Source organism: Xyrauchen texanus, chromosome 14 (genome assembly GCF_025860055.1).
Source record: "Xyrauchen texanus isolate HMW12.3.18 chromosome 14, RBS_HiC_50CHRs, whole genome shotgun sequence".
Taxonomy (NCBI): domain Eukaryota; kingdom Metazoa; phylum Chordata; class Actinopteri; order Cypriniformes; family Catostomidae; genus Xyrauchen; species Xyrauchen texanus.
Window position 1 is genome coordinate 40,983,698 of NC_068289.1, and position 18,352 is coordinate 41,002,049.

Consider the following 18,352-nt stretch of genomic DNA (forward strand, 5'->3'; position numbering starts at 1 on the left):
TTGGAGCAGACCCAGTGACTGTTCTGTATGCCGGCATCAGAGCCTTGAAATTGATACATGCATCGACCGGCAGCCAGTGGAGAGAGACAAAGAGTGGTGTAACATGCGCTCTCTTTGGTTCATTAAAGACCAGATGTGCTGCTGCATTCTGGATCATTTGCAGAGGACAAGCAGCTGTGTAGGTCTTATCTTCCTGATATTGTAGAGTGTAAATCTACATGATCTTGCGGTCTTTGAGATGTGGTCTGTGAAATTTGAAGAATTCAGTTTTTGAAGGCGTTACTGTAGTCGAACCCAGCTGCACCAGGATGTGTTCAACAGCCGGAGTTTGGTCTTGGCTTGGTTAAGTTGCAGTTAACATCTAGGCCGAGATGTCTGCCAGGCAGGCAGAGATTCGAGCAGTCACGGTGGTGTCGTTGGGCTAGAAAGTCAAGTAGAGTTGCGTGTCATCAGCATAGCAGTGGTAAGAGAAATCATGTGCCTGAATGATGGGTCCCAGTGATGTTGTCTATATAGAGAAGATAAGTGGCCCAAGCACTGATCCCTGAAGTACCCCAGTAAGTAGTTGATGTGGCTTGGATACCTCACCTCTCCAGGCTACCTTGAAGGACCTGCCTGAGAGATAGAAGTTAAACCAGTCAAGCACAGTTCCTGTGATGCCCAGCGAAGAGAGGGTGGAGAGCAGAATCTGATGGTCGACTGAGTCAAAGGCTGCAGAAAGGTCCAGCAGAATCAAGACGGATGATCTGTATTCAGCTTTCGCCTGTCTCAGAGACTCAGTGACAGACAACAGGCAGTCTCAGTGGAGTATCCACTTATGAAGCCTGACTGATTGTCATCCAGCAGTTTGTTCTGTGAGAGATAGGATTTGATTGATTGGAAACTGCCCTTTCAATAGTTTTTGCCTTGAATGGGATGAGAGAGACTGGTCTGTAGTTTTCTATCTGTGTGGGGTTAAGTGCAGGTTTCTTCAGCAGCGGGGTTACTTGAGCCTGCTTAAATGTAGTGGGAAAAGTGCCTGTAAGTAGAGACGTGTTGATTATGTGTGTGTGAGTGCAGGTAGGATGGACGTAGAGATGGCCTGGAGAAGGTGAGAAGGAATGGGGTCAAGGGAACAGATGGTGGGGTGGTTGGAGAGGAGGAGTTTGGAGACCTCAGTGTCAGTCAGAGGAGAGAATGTAGAGACAGAAGAGTTGCATACTGGTTAGTAACATAACCAATATACATTGTATACTTCTTCAGCACTGGCAGATTTTATTGCAATGAACAAACAAGTAACAATTGAAAAACTCTGCCAATAAAGTATGACAAAATGCAATTACATTATAAATACATTCTCTGAAAATCCTAAATTTGTTATGCACTGTTACATCTCAGATAAACTTATTTGTTTAAAGGATTTTTTAAGTATAGTATTTTTGCAGCACATCTGCCAACAATGATATAATTTAGCTATTTATTTACTATACTTGTATATAGTTACAAGCTGTCTCCGTGTTTATATCCGTGTCTCCCTCTCATCATGTTTAGGTGGACTCGACAATATGTAATAGGCTTTCTGTGGACTCCCCCTCCATTCCAGGCCCCTTCAAGCCTGGACCCAGGACAAAAGGTCCTGTCGCAACCCCGCAGCCCACCTCCACCCCCCTTTATCGATGGCCATGGATAGTGATATTCTCCCCTATCTGCTCCTATCAGGATGCTCATTATCTGGTTCATCCAGTTAAATCAATGCGAATCATTGCAGGATATTTGCTAATCTCTCGCCTCTTTCTGCCCTTATGCTTTTCGCTTCAGAGCACATAGAAGCGCCTCAAAATTTTGTGGTTGCTTCAGTGAATGTTTTTCATCTCACGTTTGCTTTTATGACACTATCGGTTAGGTTTAGGTTTAAGGTTTATGTAGGTAGGTTTTGTTGATTTAAAATACAATTGGAAGAATATTTAACTCTCTTTTAGCGCCAATCAGTGGACATATAACCTCAGAACTGCTGCGATATGTGTATTGTATCATCTGGCAAAAATGTCGCCACAGTCACGTAATTTTCTTGTGATCTGGCTGCTTCTATGACAGCATCCTAACTAACATGGAACCTCATAAGTAACTGATTTGGAACTGTCAACATGGGCAGCAACTCAACACGGGACACAATAGGGGACCTGGGTAGCTCAGTGGTAAAGATGCTGGCTAAATTGTCCTGGTTGCTAGGGAGGGTAGAGTCACATGGGGTAACCTCCTCGTGGTCGCTATAATGTGGTCCGTTCTCGATGGGGCGCGTGGTGAGTTAAGCTTGGATGCCGCAGTGGATGGCGTGAAGCCTCCACATCTGCTATGTCTCCGTGGCAACGTGCTCAACAAGCCACATGATAAGATGCGTGGATTGATGGTCTCAGACGAGGCGGCAGCTGCGATTCGTCCTCCACCACCCGGATTGAGGCGAGTCACTATGCGACCACACAAACGTAAAGGCGCATTGGAAATTGGGCATTCCAAATTGGGTGAAAAAAAATCAAATTCAATACAGTCCACGGGGCAGGAACGACGTTATATTCTATAGTGTAACATCGTTTGGGTAAAATAGTCATTTAAAATAATTTTTTATTTTTACTTTTCAGTATTGATTGGATTATAAGATGTTTATAATTTAAACTTGCTTTGTCTGCTGTTTCGGATTTATTTTTCCACACTGCTAATCACAATGAAATTCTTTGATTGCTTTCCTCGGCATGGATACATACTGTATGATGCATCCTAAGAACTGAGTCAAAGTATCTTAGGAGTCCGCATATTTAAGGTACCTTCCTTTTGAAACAGCCTTCGCATCGGGAATCATATCATATAATTAAATCTGCAATCTGAGCAGTATCTGGCACAAAAACAATGATGATCTCTTTTAGTGTGACAGCTTTACCTTAAACAGATACATTTATTCTGATTGCAAGATGAGTTATCAATATTTTGGTCTGTTTTCCTTGACTCTATAGCACTAAGATGTCTTCAGGACTAATAGACATGCACTAAATGTAATGGTACAGTGTGCAAGAGAAAAAAATATCAAGCACAAAATGTTTACAAGCAAATGTAATCCCACTTCATACTCTGATCCGTTTAAGTGGTTTCACACCTAGATTATTAAGGTGGACTCTGTAATGAATGCTGCATTGTACTTGCTGGCCCTTGTGTATTCAAATAGCATTCTTCTGTGCATTACTAAGGGGTAGTTTACCCAAAATGAAAATTCTGTCATCATTTAATCACCCTCATGCCGTTCCATGATAAAAAATATATAAATAAAAGCTTGCATGATTTTTTATCTTCTGTGCAACACAAAAGAATATGTTGCATGTGTTGCACAATGTCAGACTTCTTCACCTTTCACACTTTATTTTTTTATGGAAAAAGATGCAAGCAAAGTAAATGGTGACTGAGGCTGCCAGTCTCAAATATTCTGCCTAACATCTTGTTTGTGTTCCAAGGAAGAAAGAAAGAGTAAATGATGACAAAATGTAAAGTTTTATGTGAACTGGGGAGCTCCCTTAAATTCTACCAAAATCCATTCGCTGACAACCTGGGATGAGGAAATGTCATGCAAGTGACTAATTACTAAACCGTGAGAGCATACAAGCACAGTGCTAATGGTCAAACAGAGTACTAATGATGTAATTCATTCACTAATGATGTGAGCTGCCTTCATAGGCAGTATATAAAAGCATAGGTTGTTCCAAAAGGTAGGCAGAATAATAAGTCCATTTTAGTTAGGATGTTGCCTTAGATGTTGCCTCTGTGCAATGTATTGGCAGGGTAGTCTTTTATGATACTTTGCCCAAAACCTTTCTAAATTGTGTGAGCTTATCCTTTCACGAGGTTTAAGTGCACAAAACTATATTTTTTTTTTTCAGGAGCTAAGAGGATTTCATGTCAATTTGAGGCCATTTCTTGTAAACAGCATTACAATTAAGCTGATTGCTCTTTTCTTTTTTTGGTGGGAAAAAATCCAAAGTTCTCTTCTTTGGACATTTCCACAAAAGCGAGATTATAGTCAAGAATAATGGGCCTCATACTGAGAAAAAGAGAATAAACAGTTGTAATTATTCAGATGCTATTTTTCAGATACTTAAGCAATTTTTTAAATAATACCAAAGCACACTCTTGAGCCCAACTGGAATCTATTAAATCAACGGGAGATTATGAACAAAGTGTTTTTCAGCTAGTGTTTCACTGTGGGCAGCAGTGTCGAAGAATTGATCTGCATGTGCAGGCATCCTCAAGCATTGAGTCTGTGACATGCTTATTGATTAAACAGGAAGGTGCTTATTTTTAAAGCTTGGAACGGACAGTCCATTAGAGAGATATATTGACTGCATGCAGGATGTTGAAGATGGAGCAGCTATTTATAGCTGTGTGTCACACTTACCAGTAGGGATGTCAAAAGTACTGGTACTTTGTTACCAAGTGATACTAAAATAAAACAGATGACATGATGCCAGTTTGTACCGGTAATATGATGCACAGATGCAAGACTGCTTTCAAATGCTCACACACGAATTTGACATATTTGGGAGCAAATTGAATGCACAATTAATGTAATTAAAATCATGATCAGTCCTAGTTGACTGTTAAACCAGAAAAGGATGCCATTTAATTAAATAAATATATTGTCTGCATGTGCTGCATGCTTTACAGTGAATATGTGAAGCCACTCATATGCTAAAATCAGCGCTGTGCGTGTTATAATAGATGAGTGCCTGCAGACTATGTTTATATAATTAAATTGCTGCTTTTTATAATCTCACTGGACCATTTAAACAACTGCTTATTAGGAGGCGTGAAGCTACCGTCGAAAACACACAAAAATGTAAAAGCATTCATGTCAAAATAAAAGTTTGATTTGCAACAGAAATATGTTTCAACTAATATTGCGGGTTCAACACAAGTTGAGCTCAATCGACAGCATTTGTGGTATAATGTTGATAACCACAAAAATGTATTTAGACTCATCCATCCTTTTCTTTAAAAAAAGCAAAATCTGTGTTACAGTGAGACACTTACAATGGAAGTAAATGAGTGACTTTCTGGGGGCACATGGGGACATTCCTCCGCCCCTGGCAGCGGCCCTACCACTCCAGGCGATCGGGGAGTTACTTCCTTCCTCCCCTCGCGGACGGCTGTCTTCCCTCGACCCCTCCGCATTTCTGGGGGACGGCAGGGCACTCCTCCACCCCTGGCAGCGTCTCCATCGCTCCAGGCGGTCAGGGATCCAGTCCCCACTCACCGCGCGGACGACGGCCGTTCCCCACATCCGGGCGGTCGGGCTACTCCGTCACTCGGCAGATGGCAGCGGCACTCCCCGGGTGGACGGCAGTGTCGAGGACTCTGCGACGGGCATCCTTCCTCCTTCCCGGGTTTCGGCACCAATGTAAGGGGATTCAGATGGGCAAGGAGGAGGCGAGAACCGGCTTGTCAATATAAATAGTGTTTAATTAAACTCAAAACAAAAAGCACAAACATAAACACACACACATGACGGACATGCCCGTAATTCTCTCTCTCGTCACCGGCCGCCTTTATCCCTCGTGCGCCCCATCAGGCCGATTGGGGACTGGGCGTGCGACATTCCAGCCCCCCCCCCCCAACACTGGTGACCAGTTTTGTTAGCCGCATACTGCACACGTACACATAAGGTGCACAGAAAGGTCACATTGAGATACCTGTAATGAGATTAAATGGTGAGCACATTTTTTTTGCTTAAATCTCGTGTTTGAATTTTTCTCCAGCGATAATGACTCGAGTAATCTCACAAGGGTCTCCTCTAGAGTTTCCGAACAGATCTCAATTGTCTCAAACTGTGCTCAAATTTGCAAAGATACCGAAGTCTGCACTAACAATCTCAAGACTCAGCATAGCATCCCAGCTATGCTACGCATATTACTTTTATAGCTCTATAGACACTTGTGAGATTACTACATTTTTACATTTTACGCATTTGGCAGACGCTTTTATCCAAAGCGACTTACAGTGCACTCATAACAGGGACAATCCCCCCCAGAGCAACCTGGAGTTAAGTGCCTTGCTCAAGGACACATTGGTGGTGGCTGTGGGGATCGAACCAACAACCTTCTGCTTACCAGCTCAGTGCCTTAGCCCACTACGCCATCGCCACTCCAAGGCAATGTGAATCAATTGTCTCTACAGGATTACAGGATATGATGTTTGTAGATCTCCTCACCAAAAGAGAGCTTGTGGCTATTGCATACAGACGTAAGAAGAGGGGTTTCAGGATAGAGGGATTTCATGTTATGCACTTTACATGCTATTCATATTTTCATCAGGGCAAAATTGCACTTTTTGCTTTATTTGTATGTCGCTTAACCGTGTCACATTTATATAAATTCAAAGATATATCGCTCCACACAATTTCTCTCTCACACATAAACTATGCATGCATACACACACTCAGTCTGGTTGCGGTCTCTGTAAGGTGCCCTTGAGGGTTTTTACTTGAGGGTGTCTTTGTAGGGGTTGCTGATGCATGAGATGTAGATACCATTCATTGGCGTACCACACATTTATGCATTCTCACATGTTCATAACACACACAGAAACACAATATATCCTGCTTTTGGAGGTTCTGGGGAACATGACTTTCAGTTGCTATTTGTTGACATCTGGTATTTGGATTTTAAGCTGCTGTTGAACCAGTGACAGCAGAGTGAATTGATTTGCATGTCTATTGAATTGTGGCACGTACACAGCTGGCATCCTCATCCAAAGCACCACTAATGTCAATGTGAAATCAAAGTTTGTCCTATTTAATACATGTTCTATCAGGAAGACTTGCCGACTTTAGTGAAATTTAAGATGACATTTATTTGATGAATGTCAAACAGAAAAGTAATGTCTCTCTTTGGCGTAGGCCCCATCTGGCGGTCCGAAGAAACTGTCATATCCCGCCGGAGATAGGAGGCAGGGGGCGAGGAGCCTATCCCCGTGCAGGATGAGACTCAACTGGTGGTGGTGGGGTGGTGGAGGTTGCCGTGTTAGCACACTGAAACAGCAATGTGATAGATTGTGAGCAGACTTATAAAGCGATGGCTTACATGTGATTGGCTGGGAATTACCCAGATAATGGTGCAATGATATACAGCTGCTAGCCTTCCCGCTAGAACTACACTGCGCTTACATTTCTTGGTCTTATTGTGTATGATTCATCTGTGTTCACATCATATTTTTGACATATTTTTAAGGAATAGTTGATTCTAAAATTAAATGAAAAATGAAAATAATGATAATTTATACCCTCATGCCGTTCCAAACGTGTACTATATGGCTTTCTTAATTCTGCAAAACACAAGATGTTTTGTACAATATGAGGTGTCTTTATTTTCTTCCATAAAATGCATGTACATACAGCATTCACAACATTCAAGCTCCAAAAAGTACATAAAGCCAACAAGTAATCCGCTCATGGTTTAATCCATGTCTTCTGAAGCGATATTGTCGGTTTTGGGTGAAAAACAGGAAAAAAATCCTTATTCGCTATACATTTTGACATCCGACCCAATTGGAACAAAAGGGAAATGTTTTGACGCTGCACACGATTGCCCGATACTAGGGGTGGGTCAAATGACCAAAATATTATATCATGATATGAGTCATTTTATTTCACGATAATGCTATATAGCACAATATAGTAACATTTTTCAAAAAATCGAAATGTATAATAATTCAAATATTCATACTGTATATATAATACGTTGGGCCTATAATAAATGTAGAAAATGGATTGAAATGTGACATTTAGATGTGACATTTTTGGAGCATCTCACTGGTATTCAGCGTCATAAACGGCACATTTTTAGGATGCCGTTCCAAGTTAAAAGTAGTAGAAACTTCTCGTAAAAACAGAATGTACTTCAAGGTTGAAAAAGTCTGAGATTTCGCTTACTGACATCACCTCTATCACGTCTCACATATGTAATGAACATTGGAAAATATCTTTGCCAACTTGTGGCTCGTATGGTAGGAAAGGGGCAGTGGTGGCTCAGCGGTTGAGGCTCTGGGTTACCACGTTGCGCACGCTTCGACAAACTTCTCCCCGCTACTGCAGCTGGTGCCGCGATTCTCAGTCTTCACCAGCACAGTTGAAGTAAATGTTTTATTGTTATAAATCTTTGAACTGTTCCTCTGCTTTTAGGTCTCTTTGTCTCGCTCTCACTCTCTGACAGCTTTAAGGTAAAAAGCTTTAATTCAAATGGGTCAAGAAAGTTTTGTGGTCTGCTGTGTCATATTGAGAGAAACCAAATGGAGTAGCACGAGTCTCTGGAGCACAAACAGGCAGCCTGCTGGGCTCGTGCACACTTGTGTGCTTCCGAGATAGCCCGCAAATGTCTAATCATTTTAACTTGCGACTGCATTTTCAAAAATACCATACTGGCCGTGAAAACTACTAACCTGGAGAAACTGTGTCTGGTTTGTGTACAGTGAATACATTTTTATAGTGAAAAAGGAATGAATTCTTGGTTTGTTTCTCACCCAAAACCAATCGTATTGCTTCAGAAGACATTGATTAAACATCTGGAGTCCTATGGATTACCTTTATTATGCCTTTCTGTACTTTGTGGAGCTTTAAAATTTGGACCCCATTGACTTTGCATTGTAAGGACAAACACATACCATCTTATCCTTCAAAAAAGTGTCACTATGACTCCCGCAGACGAAATAAAGTCATACAAGTATTTTGTGTTTGGTAACACTTAGACTTCTCTCTGTATTTATGCTCTTAATTAAAAGCTCTGAGAATTGAAATTTGCTCGGCACCATCTGTTTTAATGCTGCATGGTTCTCGGCAACGAGACGCTAAAACGCCAGCTTGTTGCATCTAGCAGCTGGCTAGTAGTGCCAGGACAAATGCACACTGCTTTCTCTTATTCTTTATCTGAGGAGAACTTGACTATAAACCATGTTAACCCTGTTTATGAAACTAGCAGCCATAATTTTTCATGTAAGAAACACTAATTAAAAACTCCCTCAATATCTCTTTATGCCACTAATTTGTTTTGTGCTGATGTTGAGCGATGAGATATTGTATTCTAATTGCATTTCTGTGTGAAATACAAGAAAGATGCCACTGAATTAAATTAAGCTTGCTATATTTAAGGTCTGACCTATATACTCACATTCTAACACATTTATGTAGATTTCAATGAAATGCACTGCAGCTTCATTAAGAAATGTTGTGTGCTTAAAACCAACCGTGATTAACTTCTTAATGTTCACAGTGTTGAAGAACTGTGAGGGACACGTGTAATTTAAGGTTCAGACTTGCCATGTCTTAATGTCTAGTCTCAGGACAAGTTGTAATTTAGAATAAGATGCTGAATTTTTTCAATTTCTGTTCAAAACTGCAATCACTGCCATACTGTATATGCTGTGGAAAGGTATTCATATAAGCTGCCAATCGCTATCATCTGTTACACTGATAAAGTGAGATTAAACTCAAAGATAAACATTGCTGTCACATGCTGTGGTGATAAATCTCTCAAGTACAAAGCGCACCAAAAAACATTGTTCCTCCTGCAGCAAAAGCATTGAAGAACATGAGTCAGTTTGATATCGTGGAGTGAGGCTGATGCTGCTGACTACATTAGTCGCCATGGTTACCGTCTTGAAGTCGGATAGCACTTTCATTCCCACATATAGAAAACAGCAGTGCTGGAGAAACTGGATGTGGTCTCATATCTAGAGGCCAGAAAATCAAGTAGTGTGAGGGTGAGATCTTTTGACTTAATAACCACTCCGAAAACACCAGCTTCAGCATATCATCTAAGCAACCATATAGCAACGTCCTGGCAACCACCCACAAAACCCTTGCAAGCACCAGTCACATTCATTGTGTGTTATGAAAGCAGGCAGCTGTAATGTGCATCTGTGAGAGAGTGTCTGTTTCTGTGTGACATGCAGGGACAAAGTGAGCTGTCAGTAGTTACGTGTCTATTACGCCTTTCACTCCGAGAGAGATCTAAATACTGATATCTCTCTCTCTCTCTCTTTCTCTCTCTGTCTCTCTCTCTCTCTCTCCCCCACAGAGAAATGATGATGAGGCGGTCGTGGACAGAGGAGGCACTCGCTCTATGCTGAAAGGCAGCTTTGAGAAGGAGGAGCTTGAAGGTACATATACTCTCACACATGCTTGTTTTACTATCATGGTGGGACCTTCCATTGACTTGTATTCATGGCTGGTACTAGGATGCAATCTTTGGTGGGGCACTTATATGTTTAGGGGGGCAACATTGCCCAGCAATGGTTGTATTGTTTTTAAAACATCTCTCAACCCTCATGCAATCCTTTCTGCATTTTTACAGTTTCATAAAGAATATTTAGTATGTTTATTAAGCCGTTTTCCTCTTGGGGACATTGGCTGTTCCCCACAGTATAAGAGATTTCATGTTTTACTATCAGTATGGGGACAATTGTTCTTAACAATAGCCGCGTTTCCACTATTGGGACAAATGAGGGTATGCTGTTGCATCCCAATGTCATTTCGGGGCTTCGTCGTGCTTCCACGGACAATGGCCTATGGCTTGCTGATTACCCCTGGGCCAAACAAGGCCAACAAATATGTGTGCACCATACAAATCGGTTAAAACACCAAATGGACAAAGCAGTGCCCAAAGAAATTATTTTCCATGGTTCGGTGAACTTTCATAGACGGTGTGCTGGGACATCGTCCCACTGTTAGTGGAGAGGCCACTCAGGACACCATGGCAGTTACAGTCGGTGAGTTGTCAACGCTAACTGATCTTGATTTTTACATTGTATATAAACTCCATATTCTAGATAACTGAAATGGGCAGGGTGTGATGTTGGCACCACGCATTAAAGGTGGGCTTTTGGGCAACGCTGTGGAGTTATTGGCCCGATGGTGGGAGCGCAGATCGATTCTCGTCTTGTGGCACAAGGTCCGATGCTATTGGCACCAACTGGCCAGTTGATAGCCCTGGCTCTCACTGGCCAGATAGTGGATAAGCGGCTAATGTGGGCAAAAGTTGACCCAAAAACACATGTTTGCTTAAACTACTTAAATGAGAACATCATAAATGTCTTTTTTATATTAAGAAAATTATTAATAATAAATTATGGAGGACAAAACAGGAAATCATTATATAAATTCTGAATATATATTTATAAATATAGTGTTAGGCTTAATTTACGAAATTTGGCAACCATGAGCGTGCAAGCTCTCTCTCTCCCTCCAATGCTAAAAAGTAGCTAAAACTGTAAGTCGGAGTTCAGCGATGGGTTGAAGTCTCCACACCTCCCACACCTCTCCTTCAACAAAATGACCAATAGTTCAAATTAATATTTTTAGAAGAATATCTCAGCTCTGTAGGTCCATACAATACAAGTGAATGGTGGCCAGAACTTTGAAGCTCCAAAAAGCACATAAATCCATGTCTTCAGAAGTGATATGATAGGTGTGGATAAGAAACAGTTCAATATTTAAGTACTTATTTTTTACTATAAATTCTCCTCCCTGCCCAGTAGGTGGTGATATGCATGAAGAACGCAAATCACCAAAAACAAAAGAAGTTGAATATGGAATTGAAAGTGGAGTTTTTTTTAGTAAAAAAATACTTAAATATTGATCTGTTTCTCACATACACGTATCATATCACTTCTGAAGAAATTAATTTGACCACTGGGGTAGAATGGATTGCTTGTATGATGCATTTATGTGCTTTTTAGACCTTCAAAGTTCTGTTTGCTGGCTGACGATTTCAGACAGTCCCTTACCACATCCTCCACAGTTTTAGCACATTTTAGCACAATGTGGGAACATTTCAGACACTCCCTTACCCACCGTAGACAAACATTTTCTTGAACTAAATTATCTTGAAAAATGTTGCCATGACAACATCGGACCAGCTTAAATACGGGACAAATCACGTCCCATATTGATTCAATACGGGACGCATAATTTCATCTTTAAATAAGGGTCGATCGCGTATTTTATATATATACATATATAATTGTAAATCCAAATAGATTTACAATTAACATTTATTTAATAAAACAATTTAATTCTGAATGTTTACAGTAGTGTGCAAAAGTATCAGGCACATTATATGTTTTACATATTGATTTGTTTTAAGACGGTTATTGTACATCTTCTGCTTTAGTGTGTCAATAGAAAATATGAGCTAGGGCAAGTTCTCCAGGATGCCTGGAACAACGTACCTGCCAACAACCTTGAAAAACGTTGCACAAGTGTACCTAGGGGAATTGATGCATAGGGTGGTCACACCAAATATTGATGTCATTTTTTTATGTTTACTGCACTTTGCATGAAGTTAAAGCTGAAGCACGTCATTTCGGAATTGCAAAAATACACACTAAGCTTTCTGAATATGTCCCCCTTGTCTGCCTTTGATTGAATAAACAGATAGTCCCACCCCAAACTTATGCCATTGGTCGACTCCGTGTTATCGGCACCCTTGAGACGGGTCGCTCAAAACAAACAGAGAGATATTCATAGCCCCACAAAGACATAGTGTTTACAGTTTTCAAGAACATTAACCTATGAATGGCTTACTTATGGCTGTCTCTGCATATTAAGCTGGGACAGAATAAAGTTGTTTAACATTAAAGTTACATGAGCTTTAATCGATAAATTACATTTATTCATGGCATTATTTTTATATATCACTCACTATACAACAATGTTTCTGAACAACTGCATACATTTTTGCACAGAACTGTTGTTTAATCTGAACATACACTCACTGAGCACTTTATTAGGAACATTATTGTCCTAAAAAAATGCCTGATGTGGTCTTCTGCTGTTGAAGAACATCCGCCTCAAGGTTCGACATGCTGTACATTCTGAGATGCTATTCTTCTTACTATAATTGTACAGAGTGGTTATTTGAGTTACCGTAGACTTTCTCCATTGACCTCTCTCATCAACAAGACATTTTCATCCACAGAACTGCCGCTCACTGGATGTTTTTTGTTTTTGGCACCATTCTGAGTAAATTCGAGAGAAAATTTGAAATACTCAAACCAGCCCTACTGGCACCAACAATCATGCCACGGTCCAAATCACTGAGATCACATTTATTTCTCCATTCTGATGGTTGATGTGAACATTAACTGAAGTTCCTGAACCATATATGGATCATTTTATGCATTGCACTACTGCCTCACGATTGGCTGATTAGATAATAGCATGAATAAGTAATAATGTACCGGCGTACCGCATAAAGTGCCTAGAGAGTGTATCATTCTGAATCTAAATATATATTTAAATGTCCAATTACATACTTGCATATCTAAATATAAACAAGCTGCTTAAAGACAAATGCTCAGGGAAGTTAATGTTAGCTCGAGAGAGGTCTGTGGGTGGCAAATCAAGAGCACGTACAGTACCACCAGTGTGGCCTGACAGAAGTGTGTGTGTGTGTGTGTGTGTGTGTGTGTGTGTGTGTTTGTGTTTATCTGCCTCTCGAATGGCATGAATAGAATAAACTGGTGGGAGGATGGATAGCTAGTATTTGAGTGCGAGTCACCGGGGAAAATGAACATCTCTTCAAAGGAGCTCACAAGACGTCATCTCCACTCCTGCCCCTGAATGTGCTATTTATACTCTACATTTACTGTGTCTGTCAGAGAGAAAGAGGCAGGGACCGTGTGTGTGTGTGTGTGTGTGTGTGTGTCAGACATAGAGAATAATTACAGTATCTAAATGATAAAAATAAATGGGCCATCAGCGCTTTTGGCATCTCTAAATAGAGACACAATATCCTACACATCTCTGAAATAATAATATGCTCCCTGTTATGTATGTGCGCGTGCGTGTGCATGTGCGTGTGTGTAAGCGCATGGACAGATGTTACGTTTTCCCATGACTTAATCCCCTGGGCCTAATTTTCACAAAAATGATCAAATCAGATAAACGGCTGTCTGCTCTGGTCATTTAATGCAACACTGACTGAGCAGGTGGTGCAATTCTGTCTCACTCACATACTGATGTCTCGACCTCTGAATCTTTTAGATGGGATTAAAGTGAGTGATCTTTATTTAACATCCTGTGGGGAAAATACTCTCATTCAGGATTGTTAAATAATCATATTAAGAAGGGAAGTGGATAAAACATGTTGTAATTTTTTTACATTTCCACTGAAATAAAGGAGAGATATAGCAAATGTATTACATAGTGGCTCTGTTCCAAAATGTAGTGAGCTGCCTACCTAGATGACATTTTAAGGCATCGTAGGTGTGTTCCTGATGTGAAAAAAAGGCAGCGTTCCAAAAGGTAGGCAGTAAAATTACTTATGCCTCTTTTTTTAGGTACCTTCTTTTGGCATTCCAAATGGGTCACTTAGTAGCTGCCTATGTAGGCAGTGTACCAGTTCACCAGAACAGAGCTGTTTGTCTCTATGTGAATCTTATGTCTTGCTATATATTCTGTAGTTGAACGTGCTAAATAACAAATGATGATGATGAAGAATTATAGTATAGTTATAGAGATTTTGTCTGTTTGGTTGTGCTTTTGTCAATAGGTCACAGGACTCTGTATATCGGGGTTCATGTTCCTCTGGGCAGGAAAACTCGCCGGCGTCATCATCACCATGGACATAAACACAGAAAGAGAAGCAGGGAGAGAGACTCGGGGGTCGAAGACGGACGGGAATCACCCTCATATAGTAATGATCCTTCCTTTCTTCCTTCTATCATCCATCAGTCTATCATTCCTTTCTTCACTCTTTCTCTCTCCCTCCCACCTGCCCTCCCTCCCTTTCTTCTTTCTTTCTTTACTTTCTAACATCCTCCAACCATTTTCTCATTTACCTTCTGTCCGTCTGTCTGTCCATCCATCATCCATGCATCCTTTCTTCCTTTTTTCCTCCTTTCCCTCTATTGCTCCTCATATTTCTCAATCCATCTATCCCTCTCCCTCCTTCTCCTTCCCTACTTCCTTCCATCCTTTCTTTCCCTCCTTCCTTCCTTCCTTCCTTCCTTTTATCCATCCATCCATCCATCCATCCATCCATCCATCCATCATCCATGCATCCATTCTTCCTTTTTCCTCCTTTCCCTCTATTGCTCCTCATATTTCTCAATCCATCTATCCCTCTCCCTCCTTCTCCTTCCCTACTTCCTTCCATCCTTTCCTTCCTTTTCTCCATCCATCCATCCATTCATCTATTATTTTCTCCTTCCTTTCTTCCTTTTCTACTTCCACCCGTCATTTTCACCTTACACTCTTTCTTTTCCTTCCCTCCTTCCCTTCATCTATTCCTCCTTCCTTCCATCCATCCATTCTTCCACCTCTCCCACCTTCCATCCTTTTCTCCACCCACCCACCCATCCTTTCTTTCTTTCGCCTGTCTTTTTCTGTTCCTCATATTCCTATTTGTGTCTCTCATCATTCACTTTGATGGTTTGTCCTGTTTTAAAAAAAAAATTGAATTACTCCGTCTTTCATTTTTTATCTGATTTGTGCACTCTGATCTAGAGATTTGAGTGCATGTGGCTCATTTTCCAGGCCATCACAGGCTGATTACTTACTCTGTTTGAGTGCAGATGTCTTACAGATGTCAGGCCTTTATAGAAAATGAATATGCAAAGTCCTACCACTCACTGATTATCTATACTGGTAACTGAGTTTAGAGTTATCCTAAATTCTGATGGAATTCAACCTGGAACCATTGCTTTAAGTTGATTGAGTCTCTGATTTTTTTAACAGCCGTATGACAGTTTTTGGCATTTGACCTTGCTAAGTACTTTATGAAAGTAATTGAAATGGGTGTTATTGCTGTACTGATGTCCTGACTGTGTCACAGATACTCCCTCTCAGAGGGTTCAGTTTCTGCTGGGCACTGAAGATGATGATGAAGAACATATACCTCATGACCTGTTCACTGAACTTGATGAGATCAGCCTGCGTGACGGAGAAGACGCAGAATGGAGAGAAACTGCCAGGTACAAGACCATGTGACTCAGTCGTGTGCTTTCACCTCAACTAGCCATGTCTTATATACAGTAGTCATTCAGTATCCAGTTATGGCTCATTGACAAATAACAATGTCTGAGAGGCGTATTTAAAATCTAGTTTAAAATGTATGCTCCAAGTTAAAGGCAATCTTTGTATTCATGAATATAAATGTTTTTCAAACATGCATGAAACCAGCATGAATACAAAGATTACATTTCTACATGGCACATTAAACATTATTATTTGTCAATGAGCTACAAATCATCAAATCATATTTTTGGCTTTTTGGGCAATTTTTTTTATAGACAATTGTTGGCTGCTCTGATATGTTTTGGTAGTATGGATGCTGAAAATATTAAATCCGTTAAGCGGCATTTGTCCATAAGTGCGGGGGTTATATAAAGAATTATTGTTGTGTAATATTTATATATGTGTGTGATAAAGCCAGACTGATAAAACAAAAAGGCTAAATAAAGCTCTTATAATAATGACAGTTGCTGAATAGTCATATGGCATTTCATAAATATTTTTTCCTATTTTTTTATGAGGCTCTGACAATATGTAAACTGTGGTGCTTTATATCTTTATATCTCAAAATATAAATCATTGTGATGAGACAACTCCCACTCTCAGTGTTATGATTCAGACGAGGACAGACGAGGAGTGAGGATCTAAATGCAGTTTTTTTAATGAAGGAACAAAAGGGTGAACAGGATAACTAAAACAATAAAACAATACAGGAAACAAACAAAACATCCAGGAGAGGATAACAAAAATATAAACACTAGAAACATCCACGGAGGGCACGGCAGGAACACAGTCAAAGACAACCATAACATAAAACGACCGACAACGAATGAACAAACAACAGGGCTTAAATACACAGAAGGAATGATGAGTAAATTAAACACAGGTGGAAACAATGACACTGGCAGTGATGAGGGCAGGGGATTATGGGAAGTGTGGTTTGGGACAGGTGACAGGGGAGAAACACAGGGCAGACAACGGGGAATCGTGACTTCTCCAATTAAGGTTATAAGAAATGTCATTAAATGCCTTAACCTCTTAAACTCAGGTGCTATTTTGGGCTGCTGCCTGCAATTTTTCCACTCTCAAATTTAAAAGCTCACTATTAACACATACTGTGGACCCCCCCCCCAGACTCCAATTATTCATAAATAAAAACATTTTTTTTTTTGCTGTTGTTGTCCTAAATTTGTAAACATTTAATTCGGGTTCTGTTCACCCTACCTCACTTTGAAAAAAATATGTTTTCTCAATCACATTCCATCACAATATGCAGATCTGAAATGTAGGTGGCGCTCTAACACATTTTAGCCCTCATAGATGTGCTCGTCCATAGACATTCAGTCTAATTTTCAGTTCATGCACCACCCTCATTATTTCATTGCATATCTTGGCCTCTGAGTGGACTACAAGCTCATTCCAAGTGTCATTAGAAAGCAGAGATCCTCCCCTCTGCGATTATATATAACCTTTTATAATAAATAGTCGAAAACTTATTTTTTTTAAGTATGCTTTTACTGCTGGATAGAATATTTTGTTCTGGACATTTAAGATATAACAGTAGATTATTCAGCCAAGCAAGCTCACGGACAAGTGAAAAATAGCTTTTTTTATTTTATTTTTTTAGAAAAATAAAAGGTAAAAGCAGATATAAAGTTTTTAGTTATTTGCGGCTTACAGCAGCAGTGGTCGGCACATAAAAGAGATATTTGTATTTGATGACTTACAGAAATTATATTTCACTTTGTGATTCTTTTGAAAATCTTTCAAACTGTGGTATAAGGACAACAAAATAACATCTATAGTCGCATTCCTGAGAATGAGAGCTTTCATTTGATATATGACTTGTCCATTTATGTGAAGGACTTTCATTTTCAGATAAACAATTCGACATCATTACCTCTAGGGGCGCTAATTTTCAACATTAATGTTTTGAGACCTTATGTAGTTATTTTATGTAACATAAATGCAGAAGATGCCTGACTTATGTATTCAGAGACTTCATATTCAGTGTAAACTTTCTTCGCGATATATCACCCAGCTTTTGGACCAGCCGACAGGTCCATTTCACATCATGAAGCCAAACAATTTACATAAGCATCTATACTTTGCATAGCACAAAGCTTACATCTTAAAATAGAGATTTGTTTTTCACACCAATTTATTTGCAATAAAATACCTGCCAGATCTCATGAAAAAGACTTGATTGTGGCAAAATTTTGCAAGATGGTTCCTTATACGTATCATGGCTGGAGGTAGCATTTATTCGGTTTTAAGGTTAATGCTCTATCTAAGTTTTAAATCAACAAAACCTACCACCCTACCCTA

General features: G+C 40.1%; 1 protein-coding gene across 2 annotated transcripts in view; it reads left to right on the forward strand.

Moving 5' to 3' along the window:
- Positions 1-18,352, forward strand: part of slc4a10b (solute carrier family 4 member 10b) — an 82,326-nt gene that overhangs the window by 17,627 nt on the left and 46,347 nt on the right. For both annotated transcript variants that reach the window (XM_052142054.1, XM_052142055.1), the window contains 3 exons: positions 10,086-10,167; positions 14,562-14,705; positions 15,846-15,984. In XM_052142054.1, the coding sequence (XP_051998014.1) occupies positions 10,086-10,167; positions 14,562-14,705; positions 15,846-15,984 (365 nt within the window). The remainder of the gene's footprint in view (positions 1-10,085; positions 10,168-14,561; positions 14,706-15,845; positions 15,985-18,352) is intronic.